The 15,819-nt window shown below is 38.8% G+C and overlaps 1 protein-coding gene across 1 annotated transcript in view; it reads left to right on the top strand.

The window, feature by feature from the left end:
• The window catches only part of megf11 (multiple EGF-like-domains 11), a 359,538-nt gene that overhangs the window by 328,737 nt on the left and 14,982 nt on the right, over positions 1–15,819 (top strand). Inside the window, exon 18 of the mRNA XM_043674616.1 lies at positions 2,264–2,497. Within this exon, the coding sequence (XP_043530551.1) occupies positions 2,264–2,497 (234 nt within the window). The remainder of the gene's footprint in view (positions 1–2,263; positions 2,498–15,819) is intronic.

Raw genomic sequence — 15,819 nt, 5'->3', positions numbered from 1 at the left:
CATTCGCATGGAAGAGGTAGCATGTAGCTGCTCACTGAATATTATTGGGAGGAAGATTCAAAGCAGAAAGTGGTTGGAGTATTCTGCTTCTGTAGGTGCTGAGTTTGGAGAGAGGTGAGGAATTTAATAGATGGGCCAGTGGCATTCTCAAACTATGATATCTTCTCATCTACAGCAAAATTAAATTTTAGTGGGAAGGCTTCTGGTCACCACCAACTGAAGTCTTTAAGTGGCCATTTCACCGCCTCAGTCTGCCACTGCTCCAAGCAGGCTAGGGCTATGCAGTATGCTCAATGGGTCAAACAGTGTTAGCAACTTGTCACTTTGGGTGATATACCTGATCAAGGGTCTTGACTTAACACAAGCTTAGTGGGAGCTCACCCTTGAGTTTGCACTCAGTACGCCATCTAACACTGCTGAGCAGCAGCTGCCACAGTGATCAGTAGAAGCTCCCATTGGAGGGACCTTTTCCTGGGAGACTGGATTCCAGGAGGTGACCTGCTGATGATCTTGCCACCACCAGATTGATGTGTGGCACAGTAGACCTTCTCTGGAAGAAGTATCATGGGTCTTTCATCAGGTTTCCAACTGGCTAATAACATCCCACTGCCTCAAGATTTCACCCAATAATGCATTCTCACAAAGAGATGACTAATAATGTAGGATGAATTGACCATATAAGTGATATCCATGTCCTGACAACTTGCTGAACAGTAGTTAAAAATCACACAAATCCAGGATATAGTCCAACAGGTTTAATTGGAAGCACACTAGCTTTCGGAGCACCGCTCGTTCATCAGGTGATAGTGGACTATCACTATCACATGGGAATTCCTAATGGTTTGGATCAAGACTTCCTGAATATCCCAGCTTCTGGTCTGGCTTTGGCCATAGTCACTGGCACAGTGGTTAGCCAGAGACCCGGGTTCAATTCCCGCCTCAGGCAACTGACTGTGTGGAGTTTGCACATTCTCCCTGTGTCTGCGTGGGTTTCCTCCGGATGCACTGGTTTCCTCCCACAGTCCAAAGATGTGCAGGTCAGGTGAATTGGCCGTGCTAAATTGCCCGTAGTGTTCGGTGAAGGGGTAAATGTATGGGTGGGTTGCGCTTTGGTGGGTCAGTGTGGACTTGTTGGACCGAAGGGCCTATTTCCACACTGTAATTAATCTAATTAAACCTGTTGGACTATAACCTGGTGTTGTGTGATTTTTAACTTTGTACATCCCAGTCCAACACTGGCATCTCCAAATCATGCTCAACAGTAGCATCACTCGCTACTGACAGTGTGGAGAACTGCATGAAAAATCAAATTCACTCAAGTTGATCCCACTTTGCTCAGTTCAAATAATTTTGGACAATGCAATTAGGAAAATGGAGGCACAGCATACTATCTGGTTTAGAGTTTCTTCATTTGAGGAAGTTGTTTGTAGGTTGTGCAATACATAGAAAATCTGATGTTGCCGTCTGCTGGCTAGTTGAGATAATACAGTATGTTGTAATGCATGACACTCAGTCTCCTGTATTTGTTTTCAGATTCTCTTTTAGTATGGAATTTAGCTTGTAATTTAAAAATATCTTTATTAATAAAACATTAATACCTGCCACATTTATTTGGAATCCTTACATAGATAAAGTTAAGGGAAGCATTTATGTGCAGCATTTATAAGCTAATAATGTCACTGAACCGGTATTCTAGAGCCCCTGGCTAACGGATGTCACCATGGAAGGTGGTGAAATTTGAATTCAGTACAAAAAAAACAAGATTAATGGTGACCATGTAACCATTGTCAATAATTGTAAAACAAAATCCAGTTCATTAATGCCCTTTTGGGATTCCAGGGATTTAGGTCCTCAACTCAGCTGACACGTCAATATTACACTGAGAGAATGCTGCTGTGCTGGAGGGTGCCATCTTCTAGTGAAGGAAATTTATTCTCCTCCAGCTGTTCTGACTTACATCTGACCTCAAATGCACAGCAGTGTGATTGACTCCTGACTGCCCTATGGGCAATTAAGAACGGGCAATAATTGCTGATCTAACTGGCAAAACCTACATCCCATAAACAAATGAAAATATGAGAGGGAAAGGAATAGAGGATAATCTGGTAAAGTGAGATGAAGAATGGGGTGAGGAAGCATGATTACAGCCATTGTCAAACTGAATTTTTGATTCTGTGCTTTAAGCTCCATGTAATTGTGTGCATTGTTATACAATTCAAAGTCACATTTGTTCTTCATCTAATAAATCTGCTTTCTTTTCCAGCTGCTCTACTGATGGATGAACTAAACCCCTACACAAGGATCAGTCCAGCACTAGCATCAGACAGGCACTCCATTGGAGCCATATCTGGGATCATTATTCTTCTCTTGATAATAGTTGTACTACTGGTTCTGTTCATCTGGTACAAATGGAAAAAGAAAGAGAAAGGACACGACATGCCCAGCGTATCATACACTCCTGCCATGCGGATAACTAATACAGACTATTCTCTCTCTGGTAAGATCAGCTTCAGTGCAACAGAGGGAAATCAAACTGTTGCACTGGTTTCTAAGGCTGAATAAATGTAGTAGAATATATATTGAGTTACTGTCCATGGTATTGCATCCAAATCCATTCAATGGTTCTTGTACCGGGTTAATGAATGTACAATGCCCAAAATCTGTACACAACTTGAAACCTAGGAGAGATGGGAATACTGGTCAGCATTGCAATATGGAGCAAGAAATTAAGCATGGTTGAGGGAGGAGAGGAACAAAAGATGTGTGTCAAATCTCAGTTTCAGCCATTTGGGGGTGATTCAAGAAATGGGTCAGCTGGACCTATGGCTCATTAATCAGCAACATATTAAAAATTCATTCATTTTTACTTGCAATTCTCACCAGGCACTATTAAAATAATAAATGAAATAATACGTGAAAATAGTTTGTTGTTAGGATTAGTGCCAGCTTTTCTCTGTTGTAGCAGTCTCTCATTCAACCAGAGATCATAGGGTCAAGCCTGATTCCAGGAAGTTAAGTCCACAATTCAGCTAACATTTCAATCTTAGATCAAGAAATTGTTGCTCTGCTACAGAGCCTGATCTTTGTCATAAGACAGTAAGCCAATGTCTGTTCAAATAATGTCAAAGATCTCATTGCATTATTTCAGTAAGAGCGGAGATCTCTCCCAATGTGCTGGTCAGCTTTTCCTCAAACAACACCACTAAAATAGTTCATGTGATGATTTATTGCAAAGGTGTTTGTGGGAACTTGCTGTGTAAACCTCTGCCAAGTCTGTGTACAAAACAACAGTAGCTATATTCAATAATTGTTATTTGAATAAGGATGGCTTATAATTATAAGTTCTTTTTAATGTAATTTGGAATTATGGTGATTTAGGAAGATTAGATTATGAAATTGACAGGAAATAAAGGTGAATGTGTGGCCAGGCCAAAGTGAATTGCATGCCAGTATGTTTTCCACAGTCAAATTAATGCTGATGACTCTTTTAACCTTGATCACCTTGGTAATACCAGTCACCAGCATTTTTAATGCTTAGTATATTCATACTTAATGTAGCAAAATAGGAATAATTCACAAAGAAACGTAGAACATTACAGCGCAGTACAGGCCCTTCAGCCCTCGATGTTGTGCCAACCTGTGAAATTAATCTGATGCCCATCTAACCTACACCGTTCCATTATTATCCATATGTATGTCCAATTCCCATTTAAATGCCCTTAATGTCGGCGAGTCTACTACTGTTGCAGGCAGGCTGTTCCACATCCCTACTACTCTCTGAGTAAAGAAACCACCCCTGATATCTGTCCTAAATCTATCACCCCTCAATTTAAAGCTATGTCCCATCGTGTTAGCCTTCACCATCTGAAGAAAAAGGCTCTCACTGTCCACCCTGTCTAACCCTCTGATTATCTTACACGCCTCGATTAAGTCACCTCTCAACCTTCTTCTCTCCAACGAAAAAAGTCTCAGTTCCCTCAGCCTTTCCTCATAAGACCTTCCTTCCATACCAGACAACATCCTAGTAAATCTCCTCTGAACCCTTTCCAAAGCTTCCACATCCTTCCTATAATGCGGTGACCAGAATTGTATGCAATACTCCAGGTGCGGCCTTACCAGTGTCTTGTACAGCTGAAGCATGACCTCGTGATTCGGAAACTCAATCCCCCTACCAATAAACACCAACATACCATATGCCTTCTTAACAACCCTATCAACCCAGGAGGCAACTTTCAGAGGTTTATGCATCTGGACACCGAGGTCTCTCTGTTCATCTACACTGCTAAGAATTTTACCATTAGCCCAGTACTCTGCATTCCTGTTACTTCTTCCAAAGTGAACTACCTCACACTTATCCATACCTGGATGTAGGTTTGCTCACTGAGCTGGAAGGTTCATTTTCAGATGTTTCATCACCATACTAGGTGACATCTTCAGTGAGCCTCCAAATGAAGCACTGGTGGTGTTTCCTGCTTTCTATTTATATGTTTGGGTAACTGAAGGAAACCCAAACTGAAGGAAACCCAGCAGTGTTTCGTCCGGAAGCTCACTGAAGATGTTACCTAGTATGGTGATGAAATGTCTGAAAATGAACCTTCCATCTCAGCAAGCAAACCTACATTCAGAACCTCAACCTGAGCTACAAATCTTCTCAAAACTTGCTAACTTATCCATACCCTATGATAATCATTACTTATGGTCATCATATTTCCAAAGTTAAAAATCACACATCACCAGGTTATCATCCAACAGGTTTATTTGGAAGCACTAGCTTTTGGAGCACTGCTTCTTCATCAGGTGGTTGTGCAGTATAACCATATGCACCACAACTACCTGATGAAGGAACAGCACTCCAAAAGCTAGTGCTTCCAAATAAACTTGTTGGACTATAACATGGTGTTGTGTGAATTTTAATTTTGTACACCTTATCCAACACCTCCAAATCATCATATTTCCAGTTTCTGTAATCAAACACAAAGAGAACCTTCTGAAATACAGCTAAGCTTATATGAACTATGCCTTTGATTATAGTTCTTCTGTAAATCACCATGGTTTGCAGAACAGTTACATATGTGGCATATGAATTGTATTTGTTAACTACTTAATAGCTATGCGTCAAAAGTTTCAGACAGATTATTTCATTGATCAGATGAGATTAGTCATAGTACTTCCTTTTCCCATTCAAAACAATATGACTGTCATTACCTCTCAATTACTGATCCTCATTGCTGATCAAGAAATGCAGCTGTGAATCTATTTCATACAGAGGAATGGATGTCTGGGTGTTATTCATCTCGTTAATAGTTTCTTAATCTCAACGGTATTAAAATGAGTGCTTCCAATAAATTCAACTTTGAAACCAAAACTGCTAAAATTTGTACCAATTGACAATAATTCATCAAATAATGCTGGACAGAAGGAGGCCATTTTACCCATCATGTCTATGCGGGTTCTTTTGAAAGAGCTATCTAATTAGTGTTCCATATTTTTGTTCTTTCTCCATATCTTTGTAATTATTTCCAATTGATATAGATCCATGTGGTGATCCTGATATTCATGTTTGGTGCAGAGAAATATAATAAGCTTAAGCACTGAGAACAAAAATAAATTTGTGCTCAAACCTTTCCCACCCTCAATTTTTTTTTAACATCTCAAGATCCCCTATTTACTCTTTCTGAAGTCTAAATTAATTACACAGTCATATATTTGTATCTGAGTAGTCATTACAGTTCCTACATGATCATTAATTTAACAAAATAATTTTGACTACAAAATGTACCTAACACTATGCTAGTGATACAGGCAGAAGAAGCTCACTATTATTCATTGTTCCTTTCTTTAAGTAGGCATATGGTTCTCTTGTACTGCCACAGATCAAGTAATTTACTCACATCATCAGCATAAAATGCACCATGAATACAATGAGCAGATTTGTACTTAGCACCTGTACCGTGCCCTGTGACAAATCAAGATGGGATTCTGAACATTTCATTACTACTGACTGACTCATCAGCATTTCTGTTTACCATCACTCTTCAGTAGAATCTTTGTAATAAATTGTCTGAATGGGTGCACTTGCAGAATTTCTACTGAATAATGATTAATCTTCTCAGGCTTTAATTATTGGAAGATTAGATATACATGCAGTATCTTTCATTTCAAAGTAGCCAAAGCTACCCATGTTCTATTGCCAGCCTCAAAAGTAAATCACGATCTATTTCACATATAGTGAACCAGTACCCTTGATAGTGACTCAACATTGTGTTTTACACTGTAGTTCCTATTTCTCAACATCCTTTTTCTCATGTATCCTAGATAATGAATTAGTGCCACATTGCAATATGTACTCTCAAATAGTGAATCAGCATCCTGTTTTATACTATACCCTCACCAATCAAGCAGGGCCCCATGCCCTACTCTACCCTCAGTGGTCAATCAGCATCCCATTTCACACTATCAGATAAAGTGAATCAACAACCTGTTTCACACTGAACCCTTGATACCCAATCAGAGTGCCATTGTACAACATACCCTCATTAGTGAATCAGCATCCCATTTCACATTGTAGTCTTGATAGTGAAAAAGGGTGCCATTTCAAAATGTACCCTTCTGCTCAAACAGGGTTCCTTGTCAACTGTATAGTGAATTATCCTCCCATGTCATACTGACCATGGAAAGTAAATCAGCTTTCTGTTTCACACTTTCCCTCAGTAGTGAATCAGTGTTCTGTTTTATAATGTAGCCAGAATAATGAATTTCACAGCGTACCCTAGATCGGAGATCATTGAATGCTTTTGAGAGAGTTTATTAGAGTGAAAACAAGCAGAGAGTGAGCCATAGTGGACTTGGTTGATACTGTATAATCTGACATAATTAATTCATTACTTCAGAATAAAAGCACCTCTAGATCACAGCGATTGTAAAATGATTGAATTCTACATCCAGTTTGAAAAGAAGAGAGTCTAAGCCAAGTACTTTAAGCAGGGCAACTATGGGCATGAAAGCTGCTAGCTGGGAGAAACCTTGGCCATAGATCACTGGAATAGCAGGGGCAGTCATTTAAAAGAAATTGCAGAATAAGTGCATGCCTACTGTGAAGAGAAATTTTAAGGAGACAACCAACCATCCGTGGTTAACTGAAGACGTTAAGGGGAGTATCAAATTTAAGAAGAAATTGTATCACTACACAAAGTTGAGTGGCAAATAGATGACTGGTCAGAATATAAAAATGGCAGAGAATGACTAAAAGGTTAATCAGGACTAATAATAAATTGGGCCACAAGAGAAAGTCAGCTAGAAATGTAAAAACAGATAGCGAGAGTTACTGTAAGCATCAAAAAAGGAAAAGATGAAGGAAAGTGAGAATTGGTCCTCTTAGTGAGAATGGGGAGTTAATAGTTAATGGTAAAAAATAAATATTTCTGTCTTAACTTCAAAGAAAAAAAAAATTCCATTAATACATGTTACTCTGGAGTTTGAAGAAAGAAAGGAACTTGGTGAACCTAGGGAATTGGTATTGTACAAACTGATGGAGTTGCAGGTAGTTTAAGTCTCCAGGATCTGTTGGCCTTCATCCTAGAGTTTTAAAAGAGGTAGCTACTGAGGTAGTAGATGTGTTGGATTTAATTTTCCAAAATGCACTGTATTCTGGAAAGGTTCCGTCAGACAGAACAGTAGCAAATATAGCATCTCTATTCAAGAAGGCAGGGAGGTAGAAAACAGGTAACTGTAGGCCAGTTTAGTTTAATATCTGTTGTGGGGAAGTTGTTAAAATTGATCTTTAAGGGTGTTAAAACTGGGCGCTTTGAAAGACTCAAGATAATAGAGGGAAAAAAGAGATAGCATTGTTTTGTGAAAGGGTAATTCTGTTTAACCAATTCATTGGAATTCCTTGAGGGAGTAATATGTGCTCTGAATAAAAGGAGCCCATTGATGTATTGTATTTGGATTTCCAGGAGGGACTTGACAAGGTTCCATACAAAAGGGTATTTTATAAAGTAGGAGCTCATGATTTAGCAAATAAAATGCTAGCATGAACAGAAAGTTCACAGCTGGCTGCCAGGCAGAAACCAAAGAGGATGCATGAATGAATGTTTTGTAATAGCAGAATGTGATGAGTGGAGTACTACTGTGGTGTGTGACTGGTTCAATATTTCACATTTTGTAGCAATGACTTGATGTTATTACTAGATACATCAGATCTCAGACTGAAATCTGGCTTGATAGATTTTTATTTTTGCTTCTTTTTTTCACTATGAATGAGGTGATCTTTGACTAAAGCACCAGTACATAATGCAGCAGATCCAACAATAAAACAGGTTTATTATGCAAAGCAGGTGAAGATGAAATAGAATAAAACAAACTATTTACACATATCACAAGTTTTAAGATTTAGAATGGCCAGGAAAGCAATGGCTTAGTAGTGTGATCACTGGACAGTTAAACCAGAGACTGAGGAGATGTCCTGGGATCAAATCCCACCATGGCCGATGATGATTCATTTTAGTAGACAATTAAAAAGAGTCTAATGATGACCGTGAAACCATTGTCGAGGGAAGGAAATTCTGTCTTTACCTGGTCTGGATAGAGCAATGTGGTTGACTCTTAACTGCTGTCTGGTTTGGGCAGTAAATGCCAATTCATCCAGCGATGCCCTCATCATGTAATAATAAAAAACAAATTATCTTTAATTCCTCCTGTACAATTATCACACCAGCCCTTCTCTTTCACATCCGAGGAGCTTAATTTAACTGATTGCCTCTTCCTGAAGCTTGAACTGCAACTTAGATTTCTCATTTTCAAATAACCCTTTCAGGATTGGAGCTAATCACTTCTGGTCTGAAGTGTTCAAACTATACTGCTTATACTAGAAATAGGTAACCTATTTCTTAACAGTTCTCAACCATTCCCTTTACACATTCAGCTTCAGCCAAGATGTCTGCAAAACTCCCAAACTGAAATCCAAAAGCTTTTTCCCAAACTCTGGGGTTTCCCCATAATCAGAAGAAAAACAAAATCCCTGAACTTGTAAACTGAAAGGTTAATGGATATTGTTCACTGTTCAACTCTCCCAATGAAAGCAAAACCCCATTACACAGCAAGAATGTTCTCTCTCAAAATGTATTTTAAAATAATACGAATAATAGCTACAGAAATACTTACAAATTAATTCTAAAACCCTTCAGACACATAAACCCAAAACCCATGTGCCCCTAACTCAAATCTTAAGGGACTGAAGATATGATGGCCACATTTGCAGATGACAACAAGATAGCTACGAAAGTATGTTGTGACAGTCACATATCAAGGATGAAAACGGATATAGGTAAATGAGTGGACAAAAATCTGGTAGATGCATATAATATGGGAAAATGTGTAATTGTTCACTTTGGCAAAAAGGATAAAACAGTAAAGTGTCACTTGAATAGAGAATGATTGAATTCTGAGGTGCAGAGAAATATAGGTGCTCTAGTGAGGTTGCTAAGTGGGTACAAGACATCATCAGGAGGGCTAAGTAATCCCCTCAATGGTTTCAACATGGATATAGATATAGCAGATGTTCGCTGATGCAGATGAATCCACCTTTGCAGGTTAGCATCTAATGAGTGAGGTGAATGAGTATAATTGTGTAAAGAAATGAAAATGGGCAATCAGCAGCATAATGATGCCTTGCAGGAAATTAAGGATTAAGGATGCATTGCATGAAATAATTGAGTGTGTGAACTGTATGAAAGATCAAAGAGACATAGTAATGCAGAGTAAAGGCAAAACAGCATGAGATTAAATGGGATGTAGAAACAAATTACTGCAGATGCTGGAATCTGTACTGAAGATAACAAATGCTGGAGATCCCAGTGGGTCAGACAGCATCCATGGAGAGAGAGCAAGCTAACCTTTCAAGTCTAGATTACTCTTCATCAGAGTTAAAGTGAAGTGTGGGGGGGGTACAGCGTTATACTATAATTTGAGGTGGGGTATGGGGGTAGTGGGTGTAGGATACTGGTGGAGAAAAAATGTTGATAGTTCAGATTAAGTGATAGGAATGTGAGAATAGTAGAACAATGGTGTATCTCCTGCCAGAGTTGAAAGGGAAGTAACTGAGATGGGGGAGGGGAGGATATGATAACGGGTGAAAAGAAAGGGAAGAAATGGTTCACAATTTAAAAGTGTTGAACTCAATATTAAATCCAGAAGTGTTTAAAGAGCCTAGTCTGAAAATTAGATGTTGTTCCTCCAATTTGCACTGTGATTCACTGGAACCCTAAATTGATGCAGTCAATGAGAAACCAGGCAAGAAATAAGGAAGGCGAAACTGAGGATCGCAGATACTGGAGATTAGAGTTGAGAGTGTGGTGCTGGAAAAGCATAGCAGGTCAGGCAGCATTCGAGGAGCAGGAAAATTGATGTTTTGGACAAAAACCCTTCACCAGGAAAGGTAAGGAAGCCAGGCTACAAAGGAGGGAGATAGTGCATCAAATGCTAGCAAGGTAAAGTTAGGTCTTACTATGTATATTGTCATAATGCCAACTGATGTTATTACTGGACAAATCATATTTCAGAGTGAAGTCTAATTTGATAGATCACATTTGTTTTGCTTTTAACAAATTGATCCTTCTTTGAAACGTAAGTATTCTGTTGCAGATTTGGTTTTAACATAAAAAAACTGAAGTTTATCAAGCAAAAGAAGTGAACATGAAAATAAGACAGCATATTTATTTATAATACAATTTCAAGATTTTGAAAATAATTCCACGTAATCCCAAAACCCATATATCACTACTTTAAAATCCAAAAATCTAATCTTAACACAAATAATATTAAAAATACATTTCAATCACTCAGTCTCCGTCACTTTATTCAAATAGAGGAGCTTCTCTCTCACACACACACACACAGTCATGAACTAAAATATATGTAAATAGTACATCCATTTTGAAAATGTTGAACCTTTAAGTGATGAAAACTCATTCTATCAATTTAAAACACATAAACACACACACTCACAGATGCACATACATATATCGAATGCCACTTCAAGTTTTTTTAGTAGAAAAGGGAAAAATTGGGTAAATACCAGAAGTGATATTCACATGTGATGGAACGTGGCATTATGAGAGAAATAAATGACATAAGTGAGACTAAGTGTATGTAAATTACTAAAGCAACAGTGGATCGACAGTTGAAAAGTGAAGCATTAAAATTTGCAAAGTGTACAAGCTCCAGAGACCATGCAACTTGGAAGAAGAAAGAAGTCAGGAGACACCAACACGCAGATCACCTTATCAGTATTGCTCCAATAGAAGGACTCAACCTCAACCCCAAACCCAAGCCCCACATACCACCTCATTGGCCATGTTCAGAAGCTATATGTTGTGGTCCGAGGTCAATATTAATGCCAAAGAGCAGAAATTGCCTAATTGGAAGTATAAAATGCAATTGATCTTCATCAGAATAGTATAGAAGGTCTCCTTAGAAAGACTCTTTTTAGCTTCCTCTCATCACTTGCTTGTGCATGTTTCTCATTCCATTTCAAGCTGTCTATCTACTATGTGCCTGTTCCCTCTATTCTAGGCAGCTAATCACCCTCACTTTCCTGTACCTTATTCTGTTATTTCTGTTGTCTCAATCTTCTTTGTTTCTTTGTAATTCTGTCCTTATTATCTTTTTTCCTTTCTCTTCCTACAAGTGATGGAAATATGAACTCTCTTTCCCAGAAATTTCAAATGCATTTGGTGATTACTTCATGGGTTGTGAGCTTCACTGTCAAGCTCAGCATTTATTACCCATCCCTAATTGCCCTCAGGAATGTGGTGATGAGCCCCTGCCTTAAACTATTACAACCCAAATGAAGTAGCTATAATCAAAGTACTGTTAAGGAGGGAATTTCAGCAACATTGAAGGAATAAAAAAAGATAAAATAGCCTGAGAAAGCTAGAAAAGGAAACTGGTGGAAATGAAAAGAATGATAAAGGAACTTCAAAAGCAGGAGGTGTCAATGAGAAACATGAACTTGAATTTGAGAGAAATGGAAATACAGGAGAGAAAAGTGAAATACTGGCTTAAAGTGAAGCCGCTAATAAAGAGATGTTAGACACTGTCAGAATCACTGAGGAAAGTCCTGATCATAATCTAAAATCCAGTTGGAAAATGTTAAGTTTATACTAAAATTTGAGGAAATGAATATGGAGTCATTTGAAAAAATAACAAAACAAATGAAGTGACCAAAGGAAAACAGGACATTGCCCATTGAAAAGCAAGTTAACAGGTGGAGTTCATAAAATTTATGCATCGCTGTTAGAAGACATTTCTAAGGAGTATAACCAGGATTAAGCAGTTAGCTGTTTTAAGAATAAATCTCACCATGAGTGAATTTGCAAAAGTGAGGATAACTCACCTAGAACATATAATAAGGCAAGGTCAAGTGAAAGCTATGATAGAATTCCCTATTCTAAAATGAAACAGGCAATTGGGAAATTTTTGGGAATATATAAGTTTTATTGGAAATCTGAGTCTAGCTTCAGCACAACAGTTGGTTCCTTTTACAGATTTATTATGAAAACAGACAAAGGTGGTTAGCAGAGTGCCAAAGAGTCTTTGAGAGGCTGAAGACAATCTTAATAAGTGAACAATTGTTGGAAACTCCTGAATTTACAAAATCTTTTAACATGGGCAATTGATACTGGTAATTTGAGGGTAGATGCAAGATGATGAATCGGGAGTAGGAAAACCAAGGGGTAAAATGAACAAAAATAGAAATTGATGGAGAAACTCAGCAGGTCTGGCAGCATCTGTGGAGAGAAAACAGAGTTAATGTTTCAAATTCAGTGACCCTTCTTCAGAATTAGTGAGTACTTTTCTAAGAAATTAAACCAATATCAGAGGAATTACTCTAAAATGGAAAAGGGGACGTTGCAATTACTGTTGGCTCTTCAACATTTTGAAGTCAATGTCTGACGGGAATACAAAGAAACACTAATCAATACAGATCATTTGCTAGCTTTGGTAGACAAATTTAAGAATTGAAATACAAGATTGTTTCAATTGAGCTGATTGATTCAACTATTCAGTGAAAAAATTGATCACATTGCTGGACAAGATAATGTAGTCGGAGATAAATTATTCAAGAGTGTGATTGTGCTGAAAGAATTTGGGAAGTAAATGACGAAGAAATTGTTCAAATCCTGCATCAGGAATGAAGGGCGATGAATTAGTAAAATATTGTTATGTAGTTTTGTGCTATGTTGAGTTCCTCTCATAATGAAATGTATTTAAAAATAGCATTTCACTTTCTTTAAGAGTGGAGGCATGAAAGAGACCAAATGTTTTTATTTTTTGGAATATAAACTGAAATGGAAGTTGGACCACTGTGACTACATTACCAGGAAAGTTATACAACTTGAAAATCAAATGCTATCTTTGTTTGAGCTGCATGATGCAATGGTGCTTTCTGAAGCCGTCAGAGGGAGAATCTGAGATTGAGTGACATCAAGACCGTTTTGAGTTGAGGGAAGTCTGCCTGACAGCAGCATTCTGAAATTGGCAAGTGTGTCAGGATGTAAGAGAGAAACTTCCAGAGCCTACAAACAGAAAGAATTTATCTCTTCATTCCCTCCCTGTCTCCATGTGGAAAATCAAGAAAGCTGAGATGAAACAATTATAGCATTAGAAGACCAAGATGTACCTAATCAACCATTTAATTGAAGACCAACTATCATTCTGTAGACAACAATGAGTCTTCAGTGCTAAAGTCAAAAAGACTGAGAAAATCACTTTCCACCTTGTGGGCTGGGCTTTGATCTCAGAATTACATTTACTCTGTCTATATTCTTTTTCCACCCTTCGTGTCTGTGTTAAACTATTTGTCTTTTCTCTGTCTTAATAGTGATTGAGTGTGTGTGGATTTGGGGTTTTGAAGAGGTACAGCTTAAGTTACATATTAGATTAGAAATCCTTTTTTCCCTCTGCTCTTGTTCAAGTTAAGTGCGTGAATAGTTTTTTTGTCACTGATGAAACCTGGTGAGAATTTATTTTGTCCTGAGTAGCAGTCAGTCAGCCAAATGGGTTACTTTGGTAGTTTCATTGGAATTTTATACATTTGTGATGGCTTGTGGAACGGTAGAACATGATTATTAGTACAGGTACACTCTTTACAATTAAGTTATAACACAGATTAATAAGTCCTAACACAGAGCGAAAGGAGAGAAAGTAATTCTCCTCATTATGCCTTAAAAGCAAGATCTCATCAGGAAATATTCCCACTTCTGACCTTAGGGAAGGTCATTGATGGAGCCGCTGACGATTGTTGGATCTAGGACACTGTCTGAGGAACTTTAGGACTGAGATGATTGGCTTCTAACATCCACAGCTATCTTGCTTTGTTTTGGATGTGATACCAATCAATGGAGAATTTTCCCCAGATTTTCATTGATTTCAACTTTCTTACATACGATTAAATATGCTATGATATCAAGGCCAGTCACTCTCACCTTCACTCTTGAGTTCAGCTCTTTAATCCATCTTTAGACCAAAGCTGTAATGACATCAAGAGCTGATGGCACTAGGAGAACCTAAATTGAGCGTCAGTGCATACATTATTGTCACTGACACCTTTCATCATGTTGATTATTATGAATAGTGTGAACATAGAACATTGAAAAATACAGCGCAGTACAGGCCCTTTGGCCCTCGATGTTGCGCCGATCCAAGCCCACCTAACCTACACTAGCCCACTATCCTCCATATGCCTATCCAATGCCCGTTTAAATGCCCATAAAGAGGGAGAGTCCACCACTGCATTCCATGAACTCACGACTCGCTGAGTAAAGAATCTACGTTCTGGTTTGTTTCACCATATTTCCCACACTACCATGACTTCACCTTATTCACTATTGCTTTGGAATTTCCTGGGATCATGAAAGGTTTTACATAAATGCAATTTTTTTTTTATTGGGCACAATACAGCATGCATGTGTTAGCAATGGACTCATCTCACCTCCACAGCCAGGGTGTTTCGGCAGCATCATTCCAAGCCTGTAAATCACAAGATATCAATGTTTATTCTCAGTCAGGTTTGAACTTGAAGGAGAAAATCTGTTAGTTTATGGAGTCTTGACAACTTGGAAAGTTTATGGCTTCCAGACCAAAATGTAGATATTTTAAGCCAGTGTGATTAGATTAGATTCCCTACAGTGTGGAAACAGGCCCTTCAGCCCAACAAGTCCACACCAAATTTTCCAACCCACCCAGACCCATTCCCCTACTCCCTACGAATGCATCTATCACTATGGGCAATTTAGCATGGCCATTCACCTGACCTTTGGACTGTGGGAGGAAACCCATGCAGACACAGGGAGAATGTGCAAACTCCACACAGACGGTCACCTGAAGCTGGAATCGAACCCGGGTCCCTGGCGCTGCGAGGCAGCAGTGGTAATCACTGAGCCACCGTGCCATAATAATAGCTCAATCCAATGTCGATTTTATTTTGGTGACTGAGAATCCTTCGATCACAGTGGTTTACAGTTTGATTGGCTGCTTATGAAACCGAGGAGAAAGTGAGGGCTGCAGATGCTGGAGATCAGAGCTGAAAATGTATTGCTGGAAAAGCGCAGCAGGTCAGGCAGCATCCAAGGAACAGGAGAATCGACGTTTCAGGCATAAGCCCTTCTTCAGGAATGAGGAAAGTGTGTCCAGCAGGCTAAGATAAAAGGTAGGGAGGAGGGACTTGGGGGAGGGGCGTTGGAAATGCGATAGGTGGAAGACAGGCCGCCTACTTGCGGAATGTTTCAGAGAACACCTCTGGGACACCCGGACCAACCA

This window comes from Chiloscyllium plagiosum, chromosome 32, assembly GCF_004010195.1.
Source record: "Chiloscyllium plagiosum isolate BGI_BamShark_2017 chromosome 32, ASM401019v2, whole genome shotgun sequence".
Taxonomy (NCBI): Eukaryota; Metazoa; Chordata; class Chondrichthyes; order Orectolobiformes; family Hemiscylliidae; genus Chiloscyllium; species Chiloscyllium plagiosum.
Note: the sequence above shows the minus strand (reverse complement) of the source record. Positions and strands in the feature narration are given on the sequence as shown.